At 37.5% G+C, this 24,036-nt stretch overlaps 1 protein-coding gene across 5 annotated transcripts in view; it reads left to right on the top strand.

Moving 5' to 3' along the window:
* The window catches only part of Rps6ka5 (ribosomal protein S6 kinase A5), a 162,271-nt gene that overhangs the window by 102,447 nt on the left and 35,788 nt on the right, over positions 1-24,036 (top strand). For all 5 annotated transcript variants that reach the window (XM_028886644.2, XM_028886645.2, XM_037210779.1 and 2 more), the window contains 2 exons: positions 17,438-17,521; positions 19,519-19,622. In XM_028886644.2, the coding sequence (XP_028742477.1) occupies positions 17,438-17,521; positions 19,519-19,622 (188 nt within the window). The remainder of the gene's footprint in view (positions 1-17,437; positions 17,522-19,518; positions 19,623-24,036) is intronic.

The following is a 24,036-nucleotide window of genomic DNA, read 5'->3' as shown; positions in this document are numbered from 1 at the left end:
GATTATCAATTGTGATACATCTTTTGCTTGAACGCCTAGGTCCCCAGTGCAGACCCCTGACCCATAGAAGGTAGTAAGATCAGATATATACAGCTTCATGTACAAGAACAGGTTCTTAATGACCCTCTCTCCACGTGCAGCCAAAGCCTATGTAAATTGCTCACTTAATTTTAATTTTGATTTATTCTCTGTTGTGTGGTGTAGATACGTGGGAAATCCCAGAGGGGCTTCAGATCCTCATGTGGTAACTGATATGAAAAAGAGGAAGCATTTATGTTTATTGCTAGCACAGAAATGCAGGCTTCTGGAGAAGCTGCACAGCAGTGCTCGTGTGAATGGCTCACTGAAGAATATTGTGTAGGAATGACCTTTGTATCCAACCTAAGGAAACAGAAGGCGTAACTGTTAAGATTTCAAGTAATAAGTAGAAGGTAATGAAAAATAGATAAATGGTCCAGCAAGGTGCCTTATGACTAAAGGTACCAGTTACCAAACCTGACAGCCTGAGTTTAATCCCCAGGACTCACATAGTGGAAGGAGGGAATCAGTTCCCTCAGGTTGTCCTCTGATTCATGTGCACGCACATATACACATGTACATATGTACACACATAGGAAAAATAAAAATGTAAGAGAATATTGAGCAAGTAGCTCTATTACTGTCACAGTGAACTCAAGACACTTCATGGTTTGATGATCAATCAAGTTGTGATGAACTAAATTAAAATAACTATAAGTATTCAATAGGCTTGTTGGAAGACACAGTTTTAAGTTTAAAGATTCATAGTTATAGCCAGGCCTGATGGCTCAGGCTTATAATTTCCTTTCCTTGGGAGGCTGAAGCAGGAGGACCTCAGGTCCAAGATCTGCCTGGACAACAAAGTGACTTCAAGAGCAGACCAGGCAACTTACTGTTGGGCCTTGTTTCAAAGGAAAAGGAAAAAGGAGTTGAAGATACAGCTCTGTGGAAGAGTGCTTGTCTAATGTGTGCAAGGATCTATAATTGATCCATAGTATGATGGACAGATGGATGGTAGATGATAGATAGATAGATAGATAGATAGATAGATAGATAGATAGATAGATAGATAGTAAAGTAGCTGCTTATCATAAAGCAACTGAAAAATTCCATCCCATATTTGCCAAGATCATCACTAAGAAAAAGCTGATGCTTAAACAGGTCTGTAATACTGATGAAATGTAACCCTTTGACTTTATTGCCCAGAAAGTCACTGTCCACACAGCCAGTGATATAACTCCAGAATGAATTAAAATTGCCCCAATAAATAAATAAATGGTGGTATGTTGCACAGATTGTAAGCTTGTAGTAGGAGAAGGTTACGTTCTTGCTGTTTGAGGGGATGAATTTCTTACCAGTCTATTACTGTACTAGCAAGAAAGCTGCATCACCAGAGACCTCTTTTTGATTGGGTTCACCTTTTTTTCCTGCAGCTAATGAGTATTTTAGTGTAGCTGGACTGGATGAAAACTTGGTTTTAATTCCTTGACAGCTGTTCCTCCAACTGAAGTTCTTATTAAAAACAATGTTTTGGCACATACTTTCCTCCAAAGTAGCTTTTTTAAAATGTACCATATGAGCAGAGAAAATCCTAGGTCACTGAAGAGTACATATGAAAATGCTTGCTTGAATGACATGCTAGCACAGTGAACAGAGGAATAAGCATGGGTCAACTGCCGCTGGTGTGTCTTCTTACCAAAACTTAAATAAAATAGTGTCCAATAACCATTAAACCTCCAAGCAACCAACTCGGTGGTTCTAGACAGGCTGTTATGCTGCTTAGTTAACAGCATGGGTTGCTTTTTTTCTACGTAAAGGGAATGCCCTATTTTTATTACTAAATACATACTGTGAAAAAAAGTATAAGAGAATGACTTTTTAGTGGTTGTGTATAAACTTAGAACTGGAGTGAAAGTGATGTCATAAAACCACAGGTTGTCCACATGGTGGCTGAAGAAGTGCTAACTCTGGTTGTCTGCTGAGCCCATGTGTATAAACTTCACTTCCCACACAAAATACCTCTGAGAATTACATTCAAGCTCTGTCTGTCATGAGTGTGTGCACACAGGCACACACACACATGCAGACATGTTGTATATTAAACTTAAATTCTCCAATTAGAATTGTGTCTTTTCCTCCAGATATCATTTTTATATATGCTAGTATGCTAGAATCTAGGTTTTTTAAAAAAAAGTCTGAAATCCCAAACACTTTTGGTGTCAAGCATTTTAGGTAAGGGATAATCTCTCTGTATGTCTGATTGGAATATTTCCAAAACCAGTCCTGTGAGTCTTAGAGTTTTTGTTGTGGTAATAAAACACTATGACCAAACACAACTTGGAGAGGAAAACGGTTTATTTTATCTTACAACTCTCAGGTCATACTTCATCACTGAAGGAAGTCAGGACAGGAACCTGGAGACAACAACTGAAGCAGAAGCCATAAGGGGGTGCAGTTTACTGATTTGCTCCTCATGGTTTGCTCAGTCTACTTTCTTATACAACACAGGACCACTTGCCTATGGTTGGTACCCCATCCCCATGGACTGGGCCCTCCCACATTAATTATTAATCAAGAAAATGCCATACAGACTTCCTACAGGCAATTTGTTAGGAGCATTTTCTCAGTTGAGGCTCCTCCTCCCAGATACCTCTAGCATAAAGACCAAATGTCCTAATTTTTTTTATCATAGCTATATTAACTTTGTTTACTCATTCAGTGTGTATTTACTGATCACCTCTAAGCTAGATAGTGCAATGAGAAATAAAACACGGAAGACCTTTGCCTTTATGACACTGTGATTGTAGCTGTGAATTTTCTTAGATATAAAATCATAGTAATAAAATAGATTAGATGGATTTTGAGAAATTTGCTTCCAAGGTTGATTTTTTTTAAATTTAGTCTTCTTGTGTATAGGTGTTTTTCTGCATGTGTGTCTGTGCACACATGCATGCAGTGGCCATAGAGGCCAGGTGAGGGCATTAGATCCCTGAAACCAGAGTTTCAGATGGTTTTGAGTGGCCTTGTAGGTGTTGGGGACTGAACCTGGGTCCTCTGAAGAGCAGCAAGTACTCTTAACCACAGAGCTGTCACTCCAGCTCTACTCCCAAGTTTGTTTGCTTTTCATTTTAAAAAAATTTATAAAAATTTTAGTGGCAACTTTAGTAAAATGTAGAGGATTGCATGTTTATTGTCGCCTCCTCTCTAAACCCTACTAAAGTAAAAAAGTGAAGTGTGCACACACTCAAAAGGAAGGGAAGATAATGGCAACTACATTTGGGTCGAGGAGGTGATAGTTTTAACTGAGTCCTAGACCAGTAAGGTAAGAGGCTCAAAAGAAGACTTCTTTGCACCTCTGACTTCCCAGAACTGCTCAGGAATTGTAGTCACCAGTTGTTCCTCAGAGTGTGAGTGGTTAAGGGTCCAGGAGGATTGTTTGGGAGTCAGGTAAGAAAGATGAGGCCCTATATCCTCAGGTCCCATGTCAGCTCTGTTTACTTAGGTACCTATGCCTTCTTCACCTTCAAGGAAGAAGGTAAAGGTCAGACATCCTGTATTCAAGGCACAGTTGAGAGTGAGGATGCCATGTGGAAATCAGTGGAGAAAGCAGAAAGTGACACCCTGTATTGGCAGGGCCCATGGCCTGTTCCCAACACCTCACCATGAGCACAGTAGTGCCTTAGAAGTATGGAGGATTCCCCCTGAGAAACCAAGAACAAAAAGTTGGTCGATGAGGCTAGAGAGATGGCTCAGTATTAAGAGCACTTTCTGTTCTTGCAGAGGACTGAATACAGTTCCCAGTACTTAATGGCAGCTCACAATCTTCTGTAACTCCAGTTCCAGGGTATATGATACTCTCTTTTGACCTCAGACAGGCACCAAACATGGGATACATGTGGTTCACCTACATATGTGTGGGTAGAAAACCCAAACACATAAATTAAAAAGTAAATAAACCTTTTAGAAAGTTGACAGATGCTGTCATTTGGGGCTTTTGAAAGTGGACCTTCCCAGATAACCTTTCTCTGCAGAAGAGCCTGTAACCTGATATGCTGAGGCTGTGCCACAGAAGCATGTCTGTGATAGTGTCTCAATTTTGTGGTTATTTTTATAATATATTTCAGTACATGGGTTTCTTTTGAAGTGACATGTTTAAAATATCTCACCAGACTGCCAAGGGGTCCTTGGCATGTAATGGTGTGGGCTATCCCCTAACAGACCTAATGATTACTTTCCTCTCTCCATGGATGCACACATGCATTTGCTCATTCACTCTATCTGTGTTTGTTGAGGGCCCTTTGATGTGCTAAATATTAGGCTAAACACAAAACTGAAAAGAATCACTTGCTGAATACTTATAGGCACATGTGGCTGATCATTTAGCCATAGGAGAAAACAGACCAGGTCCCTCAAGAATAGTGAACTGTTGGGGCCCAAAACAAAACTAAGCCAAAAACACAAAAATCAAAGCTGATAAAAGTTAGGGGATCTTGATAGAGTAATCATAGATCAGTAGATGTCTTCTGTGACTGAAGTAGCCAGGTCTTCTCTTCTGAGTGAAGAAAAGTCCTGTGTTTTCTGCAAAAATGTTAGAATTCAGGATAAAGCAAAGAACTAAGTCATTGATAAGCTAATGTTTTCACTAACTACAGGCAACTGTATTTTGACAGAACATTACACTCTTGGGTTCTTTTAACTTATTCTTTCTTATTGCCTTAAAGGCCATATTGTCAGGCTAGACTTGAGCTTTTACTCTCAGGGGTAGATAAGAATTCTCTTTCCTGGAGTCTCCTAAAACTTGATCTAATGGCCATTTTGTCCCCAGCTGCACGCAGCACCTGTTTAACAAGTGACCTGACCTGGACCCTTCCCATTTAACAGATACCCTTGAGGTTGTTCTGTTGGGGTTAGCATTTCTTTCTAGATTTCTTGTATGGTTTTATGTGTCAGTCGAAGTCACTTACACCAAAACATAGTCTTGGTAGGAGCAAGTAAATTTTTACCCTAGTCCTTTAGCCTGAGTGTCTGTCAGTGTCTGTCTCATCTTACACTCTTCCATTTACACTTTGGTTTTACTGCCATCATTGACGTATACCTAGTAGCTTCTGTTATAAAAATTTAATATTGGGAGATGATGGACAAATGGACTGACTTAAAAAACAAAACAAACAAAATATCCCTGGATGTCTCATCTTCTCTCTGGCTAATTTGCTCTTTTCCTGTGTCTGTATGTCTGTATACTGCATCTGCTTACACACATGTCAGCACTCCTGAATCTCCAGTTTGTCTTACACCTCCCTGCCAATTGGCTGAAGCTGTTTAGCCCATATCACTCTACTTTTAGTATGTTCCCTTCCTTGTCTTCCTTATTTGCCCTAGAGTACTGAACAAGAAATTACCTTTTACCTTGGAGCTGGGATACCGCCACTTACTCTCACTCTCTTCTGCAGGCTCTTCTTCCACTACCCGAGGCTTCTCCTTAGCTCATTCTCAGGTCTTGTTAGCCTGTCCTCTCTCCTCATATGTCATACATGTTCAAATATATGCTGCTAGCTCTGATCTCTCTTCTGGGCTCAGATCCTAACTCTGCCTGCAGTGTTGTGTTTATTTGACTCCTCCTAGGCTTCTCAAACTCTGCATGGCCAAAATTGAACAGACTGTCTCTCACCCAGGTCTGCTTTTGTTTCAGTATCTGTAAATTCTGGCCTCACTTGATCTGGAAAATGTACTTACATTCAATTTTTAGCAACTTACTCTTTATGTTTGTTTGATGTGTCTGGTTATAGCATATTCGTCTCTTTATTTTCAAATGATATTAAGTACCTCTTATATGCTAAGAATTAAAATGGACTCTAGAAACAGGATGGTGACCTTAACAAATCGTGAACGTATATTTTAGAGGTATTTGTTAAATATCTGCATGATTATTTCTAGACAGATGTTGCTAATTTGAATTATATACAGAATCAATTTTATTGTAGTAAATTTAAACATTTTATAATAATATATACTTTGTACAGTTTGATACTTTTATTGGTATGTTCTTTTTCTCAGCTATAAAATTGGTAAATCCCTTGGGATTCTGAAAGTAAAAGAAAGCCCCTACAGACAAGGTTGTGTCTTCCACAACCTTTAATAGTTAAGAAATATTTGTTGGGCTGAGCACTGATGGCACACGCCTTTAATCCCAGCACTCAGAAGGCAGAGGCAGGAAACAACAACAACAAAAAAGAAATGTATGTTGAAGGCTGGAGAGGTGACTCAGTAGTTAGGAGCATTTTCTCCTCTTCCGGAGGACCTGAGTTCTATCTGCAGCACCCACCTGGTAGCTCACAACTGTCTATATCTCTAGTCCCAAGGGATCTGATGGTCTCTCTGGCTTCCATGGGTACCAAGGAACACACAGGTGTACACATACAAATAAGCAAAACATACATACATATGAAATTAAAAAACAATAAATCTATTTTGAAAATAAATGTTTGTTGAGTTAAGCAGACAGTCTGCTATGTATTGCATAGTTAATTGTAATGTGAAATAAGACAGTTAAAAATAAAAATAGGATAAAATGAAGATAATGAATTACTTTGACAAAATTGTCTTTTTTATTAATGAACAGTGAAATAATGTTAAAAATGATATGTTCATGTGTTGTTCCTCTATATATAAATATTGTGTTTAAAATTTTTCATAACAAGAATCTGAAAATCTTTCTTAACAAGAATCTTTCTTTAGTCAAGAAAAGTAAGTCTTTAACACTTAAAAGTGAGATAGATAAGTTATAGCCCACTGCTGTGGTATCTATACTTAAAAGGAAAAGGCCCATTAAAGCATGGCTTTAAAAAAAGTGAATATTTGAACCTTTGATAAGTTTATGTGCAGTGATTCATTCTATTGTGTTGAAGATGGGATCTTTTTAGCAATATAATGTTGTTTGAAAAGCCACTTAGTTATTAACCCTCCTGAATCCTAATTTCTTCATCTGTAACATAATAACTGAAATCAAGTTATAAGAGAAATAGTTTATTTTGGCTTTCAGTTCCTGAAGGGTGTCCATCATGGCAGGAGGCATGGTAGCATCAGACATGGCAGCTGGAGCAGGAAACTGAGAGTTCACATCTTTAACTGAAAGCGTGAAGCAGAGAGAGCAAACTGGAAGGAGGCCAAGAGTTTAAATTCTCAAAGCTCGCCCCCACTGACATACTTCTGCCAGCAAAGCCATTCCTTCTAAACCTCCTCAAACAGCGTCACCAACTGTGGACCAGAGGTTAAAATACCAGAGCCTAGAGGGACATTTTCACTCCAACCGCCATACTGGATAAGAACCAGGATCGATGCAAGCTTTTTTGCATTAAGAATCATATAATAACTCTCTATGGTAGTTGGTGTTTACTTTAATCTATCTCCTGTCTTGATTGATTTGTAGTAACATGTATTCATGATTGGATTTTATTTGCATATGCTTCTGAAAGCCTACTAGGGCTCTCTTAATACTCCTATCATTCATTTGCCAAAATAAGTGACCATGGATCATTACTCTTTCGGTAAGCATTGGATTGGAGGTGCTGGGAAAGGAAGAGGATTAAAATCCAAAATATTTATCTGGGGTCTCCATTTGTCCTTACCTTAAAAAACATTAAAATTGGGCAGATGGCTCAGTGAGTAAAGGCACTTGCTGCCAAGCCTGACCACTTGAGTTTGATTTGTGGATACACATGGCAGAAGGAGAGAACTGACTCTACAGAGTTGTCCTCTGACCTCCACACACATATACACACAAAATAAACACAATAACAATAGAAAAAAGATATTATAAAATATTTTAGTGTTATAATATTTAATTGTAGCCATTTGTGAAGTCTCTCCCTCCAGAGAGCAGGGACAAGATGGCTTCACTGTTCCCTTTTACTTTTTCTTACGGCAGATTTTGCTAGTTCTGATATGCTTACTCAGGATATTGTTTCTTTCTTTTCCTTTTTTTTTTTAATACAAATTCAAAATAAACAACATGACAGCAAGCAGGGAAAACTGAAATATCATTTTCCTAGAAACTTCTAAGTATTGAATATTCCATTTGTTAGATAATGTTAAATGCTTTTGTTTACTTGAAAAATATTGAGCTGTTAGTTTTATCTATTTTCTTTCTTATTTTGGTTTTTATTCTGATAGATAGCTATTGGAGGCCAAGCAGGCATCCGTGAGAATAGGCTGGCCACTGCCTTGGGGATGACGGAAAGCATTCCCAGCATTCCCAGCATTCCCATGACTACTACAGCGCCACTGGTTACAGCAGGAATGGATGAGGTGCATCTATCAGTATAAGATTATCTCGTTTATTTTCTGAGGAGCAAAAGATTATTTAAAACTATGTTGAGTGTCAGGGACTTACTAGAGCAGTGGTTCTCAACCTTCCCAATGCTGCTACCTTTTAATACAGTTTCTCGTGTTGTGGTGACCCCCAATCATAAAATTATTTTTGTTGCTACTTCATAACTAATTTTGCTACTGTTATGAATCATAATATAAATTTTTTTGAAGCTAGAGGTTTACCAAAAGGGTCGAGATCCCCAGGTTGAGAACCTCTGAACTAGGGGAATTTAGTAGAATTTACCATGAAATAATAAGATTGAAAATACTGTTATTTTTATTTTGTAAACTTATTTTATTTAAAACATTGTTTTTATTAAATTTTTGGCAGTTTTACTGCTTTTTATCATGGTTATCCTCCTCCCACAACTCCTCCCAGATCCTTCCTTATCTCCCTACCCATCCAACTTCATGTTCTCTCTCCCTCTTTTTCTTGGTCCCTTTTTCTCCCCAACTCTTAAGTCCATGGAGTCCGATTTGTGTGTTGGCTGACTCCTCCTGGGCATGGGGCCTGCTCTGTTAATATACCAGCTGCCACACCATTAAAGGCAATAGACTTTTCTTCTCCCAGCTTCAGTTAATACAGTAGCTCCTTGACAGGAGAAAGACCTTGTGCCCTTCTCCCTCCTCCATGTTAGGATTCTGTCTGACTTGAGCTTTTGCAGGACTTGTACATATTGTCACAATCACTGTGAGTTCACATGTGCATCTGCCCTGTTGTGTATGAAAAAAAAAATGCAGTTTCTTTGAAATGATTCACTTCTACCCCCTCTGGCTCTTACAATTTTTTTTTTTTTTTTTTTTGGCTGGGGCATGGGAAGGGGAGGTTGACTGGCCTGAGACTTGCTATGTATACTAGGCTGGCCTTGAATTCATGAGATCTGCTTACCTCTGCCTCCTGAGTGCTAAAATTAAAGGTGCATACTACCATGCTCTTGGCTTTCTTACATTCTTCCTGCCCCATCCTCCACATAGAGCCTTGAGGGGAGGGGTGTAGTATAGACATTTATAGTCAAGCACTCCAAAGACTCTTATTCTCTGCATGTTGAGAGGTTGTGGTTCTATGCGTTAATTGCCATCTTCTGCTGGGAGCTTTGATGATGAAGGTTGAATAAAGCATTCATCGATGGGTGTAGTAACAAGTCATTAGGAGTCGTTCTGTTGCTTTGTCCATTTAGCAGAATAATAGTAGTGTGTTTCTTTTTGCATTGTGTGCGTATGTGTGTATGCATATCTGTGGCTTGGTATGCATATAAAAGTAGCAAAATAATATAACACCATATGAACTCAGCATTCACATTTTTTGGTTATTAACATTTCCCCCCCCCTTTTTTTTTGCATATTCAGTACATATTGAATCAGTGTCCGCCATGATCCAAACATTATTCATTCAAGTTGTAGAGATCTGACAGTGAGCCAAAGAGACAACGATTTCTCCTCTAGACTGGGCAGCAGACAGTAACACATGTGTAAGTCAAATACATATGCAGTATATTAGTAATAGGTTACAAGCTATCAAATTCAGTAGGAAAGAGATGGAAGGATCCGGGCATACTAGGTTGACCTGGAGGTGCTTTATCAAGAAGTTGACGTGAGAAGAGAGGTGTGAAGGAAGTGAGAGTGGGCCCTGTAGGTATCTTGGGAAATTTTTTCTAGGTAAGGCCCAAGTTTTTGTGAAACAAAGAGGCAGTGTAGGTTGTATGGAAGTGATGATTAGAGTAGTGAGGGTAAGGACATGTAACTATATGAAAGGATTATAGGGAAAGGACACTTAAGTACCACTAGAGTGTGAGTAGCATGGCATAAACAGAGCTGTCTTAGAATGTGGTTCTGCTTGGCATGGTCGGTTGTAGGCAGAAGTTTCTGTCCCACCAGCAACTCCAAAATACCCAGTAGCCACTTCTCAAATAATTGACACGGAGGCTTAATATTACTTACAAATGCACAGCTGGTATCTCAGGCTTATTACTAATTAGCTCTTACACTTAAATTAACCTATAATTCAGTTATGTTTAGCCATGTGGCTTGGTACCTTTTTCTCAATACGACATTCTCATCTTGCTGCTTCTGCATCTGGCTGGTTACTCCTGACTCTGCCCTTCTTGTTCCCAGCATTCTCAGTTTGACTTTCTTGCCTAACTTCCTGCCCAGCTACCAGGCCTGTCAGCTTTTTATTAACCAATGAGAGTAATACATATTCATGGTGTAGAAAAGGATTATTCCACAGCAGGTGGTAACTCAGAATGGGACAGGAATTGAGTTGAGAAGGAAGCTTTGAGGTAGTCCTAGCAAAAGATGATGCTGCCTTGAGCCATGGGCAGTGGGGTGTAGTTTCAGAAGTAGATTTGGAGTGTGTTTGACAATAAGACTAACAGAAATTTTTATGAGTTAAGATGTGGGATATGAGAGAATCTGAAGAATCTAGGATAGCTCTAAGTTGTGTTGCTAGAGCAACTGAAAGAGTGAGGTTACGGGGCTTGGGATGGGTGAACCAGTTTAGTTCAGTAAGCTAAATCTGAATGTTCCAAGAGACAGAAAAGCAAGTGTCTACTCATATTATCAGTTGGGAGAGAACTCTGGTTTAGATACATAAATTTAATAACTTCCAATTTTGTATATGTGATTTTTTAAATCTTGAACATAGATAAGAATATAACAGAGTAAGTGAAGATAGAAAAGAATAAAAGAGATAAATCTGACTCTCAACTGTTTAAATGCTAAGAGAATAAGGCAAAGGAGAAGGAACTGCAAAAGAGTATGGAAAAGAGACAGTCCTTTAAAGCCAAGTGGGAAATTGTCTCAAGCAAGAAATGATTAGCTGTCAGTTGTCTTAAGCCAAATAAGATGAGTGCTGAAGGCTGAACACTAGCTCAGTTGAGAGAGAACAGGAATAGACTTACAATCACATCTGTGCACAACTCAGGTACTGTGAAGGAGAAAGGTAGGATGAGTGGAGAGCACAGCAGAGAATGAATGGGGCAGATTTGAGAGGGGCTGAGGTGCTATACTTTAAGATGGGAGAAATTGGCTGGGTGTGGTGAGTTCAGTCCAGGAGGATCATTAGTTCCTGGCCAGCCTGGGCTACGGAGTGCGATCCTGTCTGAGAGAGATAGGGAGAAAGAGAAATAAGAAATGTCATATGCCAATTAAAATACCCCTGAAAACAAAGTGGGAATAAATATCCTAATGATACAGAGAGGGGAAAAAAAGGAAAGGACTTAAAACACTCTTGAGATGGGTATCAACAAATGTACAAGGTGTTGTAGATCTTAGCCAGAGAAGGTCAGTCATTCAGGGAGAAGATGAATTATTGGGTGTAAGAATGTTTGGAGGCTTAGAGGTAGCTTATGGAAGGTCTTTGTGATTGCTTTTATTTTCTCACTGAGAATAAGGAAAGGAATGGAGATATTGAACGTGTAAAATAAATGGATTAGAAAAATGGCTGGTTTTGTTGCTCAGATAGAAGTCTAGTTAAGGTTAATGATCATGAGTTTCAGATGAAATTGATCAACCCACTTATATATTTTTGTGCGGCCTCTTAGCTGTATAAATTCATGTGGAGAGTGAGTGGGGGATTCAATTTAACTTATCTTTGTAACTAGCTTTCCTTTGTGTATGCCCATAAACAATGCAAACTATTATCTTGCATTTTTAAGATGTGCATGAATGGTATATTCTAAGTTGATTTTGTGTGTGCATTTGCATGTAGGGGTTGGGGTGGGCGTGTGTGTGCACATATACATGCAGGTACATGTTCATATGTATGCATGTGTTTATAGAGGCCAGATGTTGATGTCAGGTGTCTTCCTCTAATACTTCACTTTTTTTGACACTGAACCTGGAGCTCTTCAATTCTTCTAGGTTGGCTGGCCGTGAGCTTTGAGGATCAGCCTGAAACTCGGGAATTATTGCATAATTCTATACATTATAGATTCACTCAGGTATTTTATGTAGCTAACCATATTAAAAGAATAAGTTGGAGCTAAAAAGATAGCTCAGGAGGTAAAGTACCTACTGTGCTAGCATGAGGACCTGAGTTCAATCCCCAGCACCACAAAAACTGAGCGTGCTGTAATCCCAGTGCTGGGGAGAAGACAGGATGACCCTTGGAGCTCACTGATCATCCAGCCTACCCTAATAGGTGAGCTCTGGGTCCCATGGAGAGAGACTGCATCAAAAATCATGGTAGCCTAAACATGTTCTGAACAAGGACAACACCAGTAGACATGCTAATGTGGAAGAGGGAAAGCTCACATCTAGACAATGAACTAAGGGATGCTGGGGGAAGGGTGCTTTCCAGAGAAGAGCACACCCAATTGGTTATCTAATACCAAATGGTCAGCCCTGGAAACATACACGTACAAGTATCACTATACAGACCGAGCAGGTTGTATTTATATATTCAAGAGTATGAGAGAGACACACACATATGTATACACATATAACTACAGTTACAAGTCCATGAATTTGAAAGAGTGGGGTGTGCATGAGAGGGATTGGAGGGAGGAAAGGGAATGGGGAAATGATGTAGTTCTGTTATAATCTCAAAAAGTAAAAAATTATGTAAAAAGTCAACATAGACAGTTACTGAGAATGACATTGGAAGTTGACCTATGACCTCCATATATGCAGACACATGAACACACACACACACACACACACACACACACACACACACACGAAAGAGCCACAGCTTATAAGTACCAATGGTTGTTTCTTTATTATTTTCATGACTTTTAGTTCCTGTGTGTTTGGGAATAGTATGTATACCACATGTGTGTCTGGTGCTCACAGAAGCCAGCAGAGTCAAATCCCTTGGAACAGGAGTTCCAGATGGTTGTGAGCCATCATGTGGGTGCCAGGAACCAAACCAGGTACTTTTGTAAAAAGCCAGTGCTGTTAACCTCTGGGCCATCTTTTCAGGCCCAATATTTATGTTTTTGATAGATAAACTTCATTATTAGTTTCTGGAAGGCTTGTTTTTTCATGGTAGAGCATCTTTCAGTTCCTAGAACAAACTTTACTTTTCATGAATTTCTTTATTCATTGGCTTTTTATATTATTATTTGTTAGAAATGTTATTATTTAAGTTGGTGAATAATTTTCTTTTGTAATATTGCATTTTCTGATTTTGGTATCAACGTTTTGATACAATAAAATGCATTCGTAATAGTTTTACAGTTTTTGTTTTAACACAGAAGTTTACAAACTTCTCTAAGTTTGAATGAATGCATTCCCACAACTAGGATGGCCCATGGTTTTCTGTTTCCTGTTTTCATGACAGGTAGCTCAAAGACATATATAAACACATAGGTATATTTAGACCTTAATTACTTTTGAATTAGTTTTGGTGAGTTGTTGTAATTTTATATAAAATACATTATGTCTAAAATTCTTTGGTCTCCATTTGTTCATAGAATTTCTGTATGTTTTTGATTTCTGATATAACTCCTATACTGTCTCCTTTTACATTACCAATATTAACAATTTACAATCTGTCTTTCCATGTTTTACCCTCAGTCTTCTGTAAGACATACTCTACTAGGTCCCCCAAGGATTGCCACTTCTTTAATTAGTTCTTTTGTTCTTTTTATCCTCTTTAAGTTTCTTTGATGTTTTCTCCAAAGCTTGGAATTTTATAGTTATGAATAATTGTTTTTTTAAAAAATAACAAATAAGAATTTCTAGGAACAGCTATTAGTTATCTCTCTCAAGTTCTGATTTCTATTATTTTTACTGTTTTAAAACTCATAGTCAGCTGGGCGGTGGTGGTGCACGCCTTTAATCTCAGTACTCAGAAGGCAGAGGCAGGCAGATCTCTGTGAGTTCGAGGCCAGCCTGGGCTACAGAATGAGTTCTAGGAAAGGCACCAAAGCTACACAGAGAAATCCTGTCTCAAAAAACAAACAAAGAAAGAATAAAAAACTCATAATAGTCATTTTGTCTTTGGTGATACATGCATTATTTAGAAGTTGATTTTCAGACAATAAAGAAATAAGATATATAGTACACTTTTAGGTAAATAAAACATGACTTAGAATATAGTATAGCCTTTTATAGGGATGAGCCCCCTTATTGTTTGCCCAATGTAGAGTGGTCGGCCTTGAAACCATATACATACAAACAACAAGAAGGTACTTACTAGGTTGTATTTATATATATTTGTACACATACATACATACATACATACATACATACATACTTAACAATAATAATCAAAGAAAATGAAGCTTCCAACTTGAAAGTGGGGAAGCATGAGGGGTTTGAATGCATATCTGGGAGGTGCCAGAAGGAAGAAAAGGATAATGGAAAGTGATATAATTCTATTTCCAGTAAAAAGATTTTAAAAATGACTGCTAGTGATTATCACATCTTTCTGGCATTAACCAATACATATATTTCATATACTTTTAAAAATCAAAGTTACAAGTATCTAGTGTTCTAGACAAGAAAATCTACATTTTCAAGATTTTTAATTTGGAAATTTTCTATCTTTATTCATTGTATGTGTATGCACGTCTGGACACACATGCCACGGTGCACATGTGGAGGGGACAACTTACAGGAGTCAGCTCTCTCCACTGTGTGGATTCTAGGTATCAAACTCAGGTCATCAGGCTTGCTGGCAGTTGCCCTTATTTACTAATCATCTGACCAGCCCCATTTGAACTTTTTATCAACTTAAGATTTGATTTTTATTGTCTTACACTGGGAAGGAAATCAGCATAGTTTCAAAATACGTGAAGCAAAGCCACCTATAAATGGAGAAGAAAGTTTTATTAGATTTGCCCACAAGACTAGTTTTCTAAGCAAAAGTCAATAAAACAATACCTCTAAACTCATCAAATTTTTACTCATTAAGTTTAGAGATTTTTTTTTTCAGTGTTCTAAAACTTGATTTGGCATTTGGTGTTTTAGAGATGTCTTCATAACATCTTTTAAAATAATATTAAATGAAGTTGGAGAGATGTGTCAATGGTTCAGAGCACTTGCTGCTCTTGTAGAGAACCTGGTTGGATGCTTAGTACCCATGTGGTGGCTCACAGTCTTCTGTAACTCCAGTTTTAAGGGTCCAGTGCCCTCCTCTGGCCTCCACAGGCTCCAGACATCAATGTGGTATATAAACATACATGCAGGCAAAAACTCATACACAAAAATTTAAAACTTTTACCGGGCGGTGGTGGCACACGCCTTTAATCCCAGCACTCGGGAGGCAGAGGCAGGCGGATCTCTGTGAGTTCGAGGCCAGCCTGGTCTCCAAAGCGAGTTCCAGGAAAGGCACAAAGCTACACAGAGAAATCCTGTCTCGAAAAACCAAAAAAAAAAAAAAAAAAAAATTAAAACTTTTTTAAAGGAGCTATCAAGTGATTTAATTTTTATATGTTTCTGGAGATTGGCTATGAAATGTTTTTTGCTTTGTGTTCAAAAAGAGCTATAACCTAATATTATATTAACTTAAAAACAGTTTAGTTTTAAGGAGCTTTTTAGAAATGAGTTTTGAAGTATTTTTAATAATCTGATGAATACATCCTAATGTTTATTTTTCTGTGTGATGAAATATTTAAAATTTCGGCCTTTTGTACACAAACTTGGGTGAAAGTAACTTTATTTAATGCTAATCTTTTTGGTAGTCTCTGTATTAGCATTTGGTCCTGAAATGATGAAGCAGAAAGATGTGGCATGTGTTCAGTGGTACAGTGGCTATTCAGAAACACAGTTCTGCCAGCTAACAACAACAAAAATTCCCTATTGGCCCATACCTGGATTGCTTCTTTTAGTTCCTAGGGGAAATACTATTTCAATGTCCATAGAATATAGAAGGAACGAAGTAAATCATAAACCATATTAAACCTTATCTTTGTGTGTATGTATATTATGACAGTTTAATTGATAATGTTTTAAAGCATTGTTTCCGTGGATTTGTTTAACCTCAGTAAAACTTGTCTCCTGTCCCTTTGGGGTCACAGCCCCAACAGTATGCGCTTGTCACAGTTAAAATTGGTAAATAAAAAGGAGTGCTTATGTTTCTTGAAACCTTGTTGATGGAGGAATAAAGTATAAATCAGAGATCTTTCACCTAAGAAAGTTTTGTAAAAATAGATTTATTTTTATTTTATTTTTAGACAGCATCTCACTATATAACTGTGGCTGGCCTGAAGTCACTAGGTAGACCAGACTAGCCCAAACTCAAGAGCTCCACCTGCCTCTGCCTCCTGAATGCTGAGACTAAATATGTGTGTTTACCACCACAGTTGTCATTTATGAAATATTTTAATGCCATCAAAGTGCTCTTAAATTTAGATATGGCTGTATAAATGTGTAATATATAATTATATAAAAAAATTTCCTTACTCAGTGTATTAATTTTAGTTCTCTCTTTTATTACATTGGGATGATCTATTGGTCATTTTGAATTTTTCTTAGGTTTTTAAAACTAACTTTGAGACTAATATATTAAATTAACCTTTTTGATTTTTTAAAAGTTTTATTTAAAAAATCAGCAGCTGTCATTAGGAGACCATTGTTTTCCCAAGACAATTTTGTTCATCATTTAAATAAGCCATTAACAGTGCCAGTGATGGGGGAAGAGGTGTTTTCACCCTATTTTCCTATTTTGGTTGCTATACTCATTGGCCTTTGGCCTGCCTTTAAATTTTCTGATGTTTTCCCAATTTTGCATATCTGGAAATAAAAGCCCTCAGTTACTAAATGTTAGTTCATGTTACCCTACTAGGACTATTTCCATTCCTAAGAAAGAGTGATTAAAGAAACTAGTAACTGAAATATGCATTCACCAAGAACAACAACACAAAAGAAGCATTAAATGGATTAATTTGTGAGTGGGTTGATGGATGACAGTAGTGTTTCAGGCATGAGAAGTCTGTCTCAGATGTTTGCCCAATAGCCTCCTCAGGAGGTAGAGGTTTGCCATGGTACAGAGGGTCTGTCGGGCAGATTATACCACTGCTACTGCTGCTGTAACTCAACACTGACATGCATTACTTGTCATGCTAGCTTGAAATCAAATCCCCTTTTTGTTTGTTTGTTCAAGACTGAAAGAGCATATTCTTTTTGTGGAACTATTGAATACATGGCACCAGATATTGTCAGAGGGGGTGATTCAGGACATGACAAGGTATGTTCTACTTTTGATACTACTTTGTGTATTTCTGTAAATTGTGCAGTAAGAGTGAATCCCAGTTAGTAACTTCCAGTGCAGACTTTAAACAGAGCATCTCTCTGTTACTTCTTACCTTCATTTGTTTCTCTGCTTTGCGTACTAGAACACACTATGAGTTTTCACATTTTGTTTTAACAAAAGTTAAGACATTTTGGGTTTTCCTTTTAAGGTTTCATTGATGAAGATCTTTTGTAGAGTAACATTCTTGTTAAAGTTGAAACCTTGAAGTTATTCATTAAATAATTTTACATTTTATTTTCTTTGGAAGAGCCTATGAGTGTGAACAAAGTACCAATCATGGTACTTACTACTTAAGTACCATTTAAAAAAAACTCATTCTTTTTGTGTTAGACACATTTGAACTAAGTATAATACAGAGGTGTGACTGAATAACTAAACTGTGTATATGGCTCCTCTCTGCATCATGGAGAAAGATTTTGGACAGAGCTTTATTAGTACGGTTAAATTCTTCAAGTTCTTCAAGAAACAGATGGTGGTTGTGTTTGCCACCTTTGGTTAATAAGTCCTGCCAAGATGTTGAGAGACCATTGAAAAAGAAAACTACTCACATTTTATTCCCAGTTTCTGCCTTTAACTTCACAAAGATATTGATGACTTCGTTGATTATTATCCAACAGAAATCGCATTTTTCATAACCTTTTAAATTTTCATTTAAGGAAAATTCTACGCTTAAAATATAGTTTGTTTTCCTAACCCTTTAAAGAGCTCGATTTTTTTTCTTGCTTTCTTTCTTTGTTTTTTTTCTTTCCTTTTTTTCCCCCTCCTCTCTTCCCTGTATAAATGCCGATGAAGATAAAAAAGAAGCTGTCAGCTCTAAGTCGTTACAAGATCTAGGCCATTTTCTTATCCTATATTAAAGGGTAATACTTTCCTATCACTTTTGATTTAACAATAACATTCTCCAAATGAATTCTGGCTGGCTTGTCCTTTTTGTTCTCCTCTCCTTTATCCCCTTTCAAAACACCACATAAACGATTCCAGTGTCTGGGATGAATGATGAATGCTTGGTCTTCTTTCGGATGACCTGTCCTATATCAATCCCATTCCCCAGGTTTGGATGGTAGTGGCTACTGGCCCATGGCTAGAATCTAATCTCAGGTCTGTATTAGCCAAACAGCATGGTTTCATGTCCAGTGCAGAACATTCTGAGGGCAGACTCAGCTGGCAGTGGAACTGCTTATATGAATTCAGGAGTTGAAATGCTGGTTTAGTTTGCTTTATGGTATAATTTAAAGCTATTGTGTGATCCAGTAGGAATTTATAACTTAGATTTTGAAAATTAACTACTAAAGCTTTAATTTTCAAATAAGAAAACCTCGTTTTACACCTAGAATTTCTGCATGACTAAGATCCATGATATAATTAGCCAAAAAATATTGTCTCTTGAATATTTATTGTTCAGATAATGGTATTTATAAATAGGTTTCCAGTTGAGTACATTTTACTTTCTATTATTTTAAACTTCCCCATTCGTGTGAATACATAGACACATTCTGTAAGAGAAATTGATTTTTAGGGGACTGTTTAAAAAGTAACACCCTTGTGTTAGATTTTTACATTTTTGCCTTTGAACATGAATGCTTTATAAAAATTCTAGTTGGTATTCCCCCCCACACCAGATCATAAATTCAAAATTCTACCTACCTAAACTTTTAGAAAATAAATTTTAAGTTAAATTGTCTTAAATTAACAATGGTAAAACTAACCAGTTTAGGAAATCATTAAAGCATTTTCTGTTCTGGGAATAAGTAGGCTTTTTTTTCTCTAAATGTATCTTATATATGTTAACTTAATACTCCTGGGACAGAAAGCTGTGAGAAATGTTTTTGGTAAAATATTTTTTAAGTATATAACTTTATTTTGGTCCTTTTTTCTTGTAACATATATTTTAGTTGCTAATTCTTCAAAGTGAAATTATTATTGTTTTATAGGCAGTTGACTGGTGGAGTTTAGGTGTTCTAATGTATGAACTACTAACGGGAGCGTCTCCTTTCACTGTTGATGGAGAAAAAAATTCCCAGGCTGAGATATCTAGGTAAGATTTAAACAAATACCCTAAAATTATCCTCTTGTAGGCTTCTTGGGTGTTACTGTCTGTACTCATTCATAGCAAGTATCACGGTTGCAGTGTTATGTTTTTGTCCTATTTTTATTTGAATTTTCTAACATTAAAGACAGATTTGACAGAAATAAATATTGAATCCACTTCAGTGAAGATGCAATAACAAGGATCAGTTTGCCTTCTTCCCTGAAACAATTTTAATAATGGACAAAATGTATGAAACAGCAGTTTCAGGACATTGGACATCTGGCAATGGAGGACAGTGGTTTTATAGGTACAGAAAATAATTAAGATATGTGCTAAGGTCACCCCAAATGACTACCTTAAGAGCTCCCAGGATGCAACACACGGAGGAACAACCCATGTGACATCGAAGAAATGGAACTGATAGTCTAGGGAGTCCTAGACAGCTAGTTTGCTGACTGGAGTGCCTGAGAGGAGAGATGGGAGTCCAGAGACTAGCAGAAGCATTGTGATATGGAAAATATACACAAAACACTTACTATTATAGTTATTTATTTATAGTATAGTGTAGATCAACTCCAGATTGATCTATACATTCAACACAACTACAATTCCAATTCCAACTGGCTTTTTTGGTTTGGGTTTGGGTTTTTGTTTTTTTTTTTAAATATAAGAAATTGGCAATCTGATCTAAAACTCAGATAGAAATGAAGAGGAACTAGACTAGTTGGATTACCTTTGAAGAAGAAGAACAAAGTTGATTTCAAGACTTATCATAAGCTGTAATGATTGCACACTTTGGTTTCAGTGTCAAGACAAACAGATGAATTCTGAATAATTTGCACACCTGCAATCCCAGTACTCAGAAGGTGTAAACAAGAGGTTTGCTACAAGTTCAAGGCTAGCCTGGTCAACATTGCAAGTGTTAGAGCAGCTCTAGCTACACGGCAAGACCTGTTCTCTGAAAAATGAAAAAAGAAGAGAAAGAGGAAGGAAGGAAGAAAGAAGGAAAGGAAGGAAAAGAAGGAGAGAGGGAGGGAGGGAGGGAGGGAGGGAGGGAGGGAGGGAGGGAGGGAAGGAAGGAAAAGAAGATAACCGAAACAGAATAGAGCCCAGAAATAAAACTGTGTGTACAGGTAACACACTTTTTACAGAGGTTCAAAGATACCTGTCACTTTGCAGGGTGCGGGGCGCTTCTCAATTAATGATGCTAGAACCACTTACTGCTCAGATAGGAAAAACATGAACTTCAATAAATGCTTACTACTATATAGGAAAAAATCAGTCCAAAGGAAGTTATAACTATAAAACTTCAGGAAGAAAACATTTTTAAAAATCTGTAGGGCTGGGAGATGCCTCAACAGATAAAGGTTTAAACCTAGTGACCTGAGTTCAAGCCCCCAAACCCACATAAATGTGGAAGCATACTCCATAAAGTTATCTCTGACCTCTACCTGTGCTATGGAGCTTGCATCCCCCTCTACAGAATTAGCTAATTTCCTAAAATTCACTGTGGTCTTGAGTAAGCTAAAAAGTTCTTAAGTAGAACAGTCAATAAATAAATCATTTATAAACTAGACTGTTTCAAGATTAAATACTTCCATTCTTCAAAACATTAAGAAAATGAAGGCAATAAGTCACTGAGATAAAAAGTTTTAATCAGTCAAGCAGTGGCGGCACATGCCTTTAATCCCAGCACTCGGGAGGCAGAGCCAGGTGGATCTCTGTGAGTTCGAGGCCAGCCTGGTCTACAGAGCAAGTTCCAGGAAAGGTGCAAAGCTACACAGAGAAACCCTCTCTCAAGAAACCAAAAAGAAAAGAGAAAAAAGAAAAAAGAGGTTGTTTCCCCCCCCTTCCCCCCCCCCCGAACTCACAGAGATCTGCCTGCCTCTGCCTCCCGAGTGCTGGGATTAAAGGCGTGCGCCACCACCGCCCGGCATGAAAAAAGAGTTTTAATCATATATCTGATAAAGGTCTGGTATAGAAAATATATAAAGAACTCTAAAAACTTAAATCAACCAACCTCATTATAAAATAGACAAAAATATTGAACAGACATTTCAGTGAAGATGATCAGTGAGTGGCAAATAAACATGTAAAAAGATGAGCAGTGTCATTGGTATTTAGGGAAATATAGATTCAAACCATAGTGAAATACTCCCATACTCACTAAGTTGGTTGTGAATAAAGACGATAGCCATGCCAGATGCTGGTAAGAATATGGAGGAAATAGAAGGGAGTGTGAGTAGGGGGCACTTAATAGTACAGTATCAATAATATAATGTTAGAAAATGGGCAGTTTCTTTGAAAGCAAAACATTATCTACTACATGAACCATCATCCTTCTAGCCCTAGGTATTTACAAGGGAAAATAAGACATATCCTTTCAAAATCTTGTATAGCAAGTGATCCCAAACTGGAAATAACCCAAGTATCTGTCAACAAGCAGTTTTGAAAAATTATGGTGTATCCATGCAAATAAAGAGCTACTTCACAGTAAAAGTGCACACTGTATCAGTACAAATAAGAAGTTGGATAAATCTAAAAGTAGTTGTACTGAATGAAGAAGCCAGTCAATATAGAGTGTTTACTGTATGATTCCAGTTCTGGAAAATGTCAGCTCATCTATTTTAACAAGAAGCAGAATATTGATTGGTGTGGGAGTGGTAAGGGAGAAGAGAAGGAAGGATTCACAAAGGAACATGAAAAACTTTGGAAGAGAATAGGTTTCTTCATCATCTTGAGTGTGGTGCCAGTTTCACAATTACATGCACAAGGCAGGCTTCATCCAGTTACACTTTGTGTGAATTTATTCTGCATCCATTGTACATTAATAAAGTAAAATAGTAAGATGTACCATTTCCAGGACAAATTCAGAAGTAGATAACTTCAATATTTCAGCTTACTTAATACCTAAGTTAAACAAGAAGAAAATTTTTTAATCAGCTGAATTATACCTGTTGCAAAATTCTAAATACTGTTTTTAAATTTTAACTCTAAATGGATTTTTGACAGTTTGAAAATTCCTCAGGTGGGGTGTGGTGATTCATATCCATCATCCAGCTGACCATGGAGTCACAAGAGTCACAGAGTTGAAGCCAGCCTAAGCAAAATTTTGATACTCCATCTAAAAAAATTAATAGGTTAATTTTTAGAAAAATGCCTCAAAATAATAGGAAATGTTGGCCATCATTATGAGATGAAGAATTTAGGTCTTGGTTTCTCTTCCCACTCTAGTTCTGTCTGCCAATAGAGAAGTATATTGCTTATGATAGCAGCAACTCTTCAAGTGACAGTCACATTTAAATTGATTGTGTTTCTTCCCTTCATCCATTTGGCATTCTTGTTTTAGCAAGTGAAAGATCATGAGTCAAAATCTGTCTGAGAACCTTAAACTAGAACAAATGGATGTTCAGGAATTAAAGTAGAATTTCTTCCTTTTAATCAGTTGTCTTACTTTGTCAGGTTAATTTTGTTTAAAACTTGGTGTTAACAGGATAATTTGGTGGCTTTTAATGACTGAATTGTCCTACTTCACCTTTTCCTTTTAGGTTAATCATTTTTATTATCTTTACTGATATAAATCTCTCATAGTTTGTTCTTTTAAATATATAATCAAGATAAGTGTGTCATTCATTATCTTGTCTCTAAGTGTTTTAATTGGTGAAGGCCTTTTTTCATTGAGTTCTTACATTCATTACTTAAGAATTTTGTTTTGGCCGGGCGGTGGTGGCGCACGCCTTTAATCCCAGCACTTGGGAGGCAGAGCCAGGCGGATCTCTGTGAGTTCGAGGCCAGCCTGGTCTACCAAGTGAGTTCCAGGAAAGGCGCAAAGCTACACAAAGAAACCCTGTCTCGAAAAACAAAAAAAAAAAAGAATTTTGTTTTGAAACAGAGTCTCACTATGTAGTCTTGGCTAGCCTTGAATTTACTATGTAGACCATGCTGGCCTCCAATTCATAGAGAGCCACATAGTCTTCTCTGTACAATTAAGTAATCCCCCCTCCCCACCCCCACTTGACTGTTAAAACTCAGTTTCTCTTCAAATGTAGTCCCAATAGATACAAGGACCAGTCCAGCCTGAACTAGTTTGGGTGAATGCCCAATAAAACTGTGTCCTCAGGTGAACTTTTAATGATAATCCCCTATTTACTATTTTATGTCTACATAATTGGGTGTGCATTTGATTAAAATGAGGTGCATAATAAAAAAGGACATACACAGTAGAATTATTTATATGACCTGCTCTATCAAACAAAGCAGAAAATAATGGCACTGTGCCCCTTAGTAACCATACTTCTCTTGAACACTATCAAAGAAATCTGTTTGTAAGGCTCCTAGCAGTGAGATCAGGACCTGTCCGTGGCACTTAGCTGGCTTTTGGGAACTTGTTCTCCCTGCTGGGTTACCTTACCCAGCCTTT

Source organism: Peromyscus leucopus, chromosome 14, assembly GCF_004664715.2.
Source record: "Peromyscus leucopus breed LL Stock chromosome 14, UCI_PerLeu_2.1, whole genome shotgun sequence".
Lineage (NCBI taxonomy): Eukaryota > Metazoa > Chordata > Mammalia > Rodentia > Cricetidae > Peromyscus > Peromyscus leucopus.
This window is presented reverse-complemented; position numbering and strand designations above follow the sequence as displayed.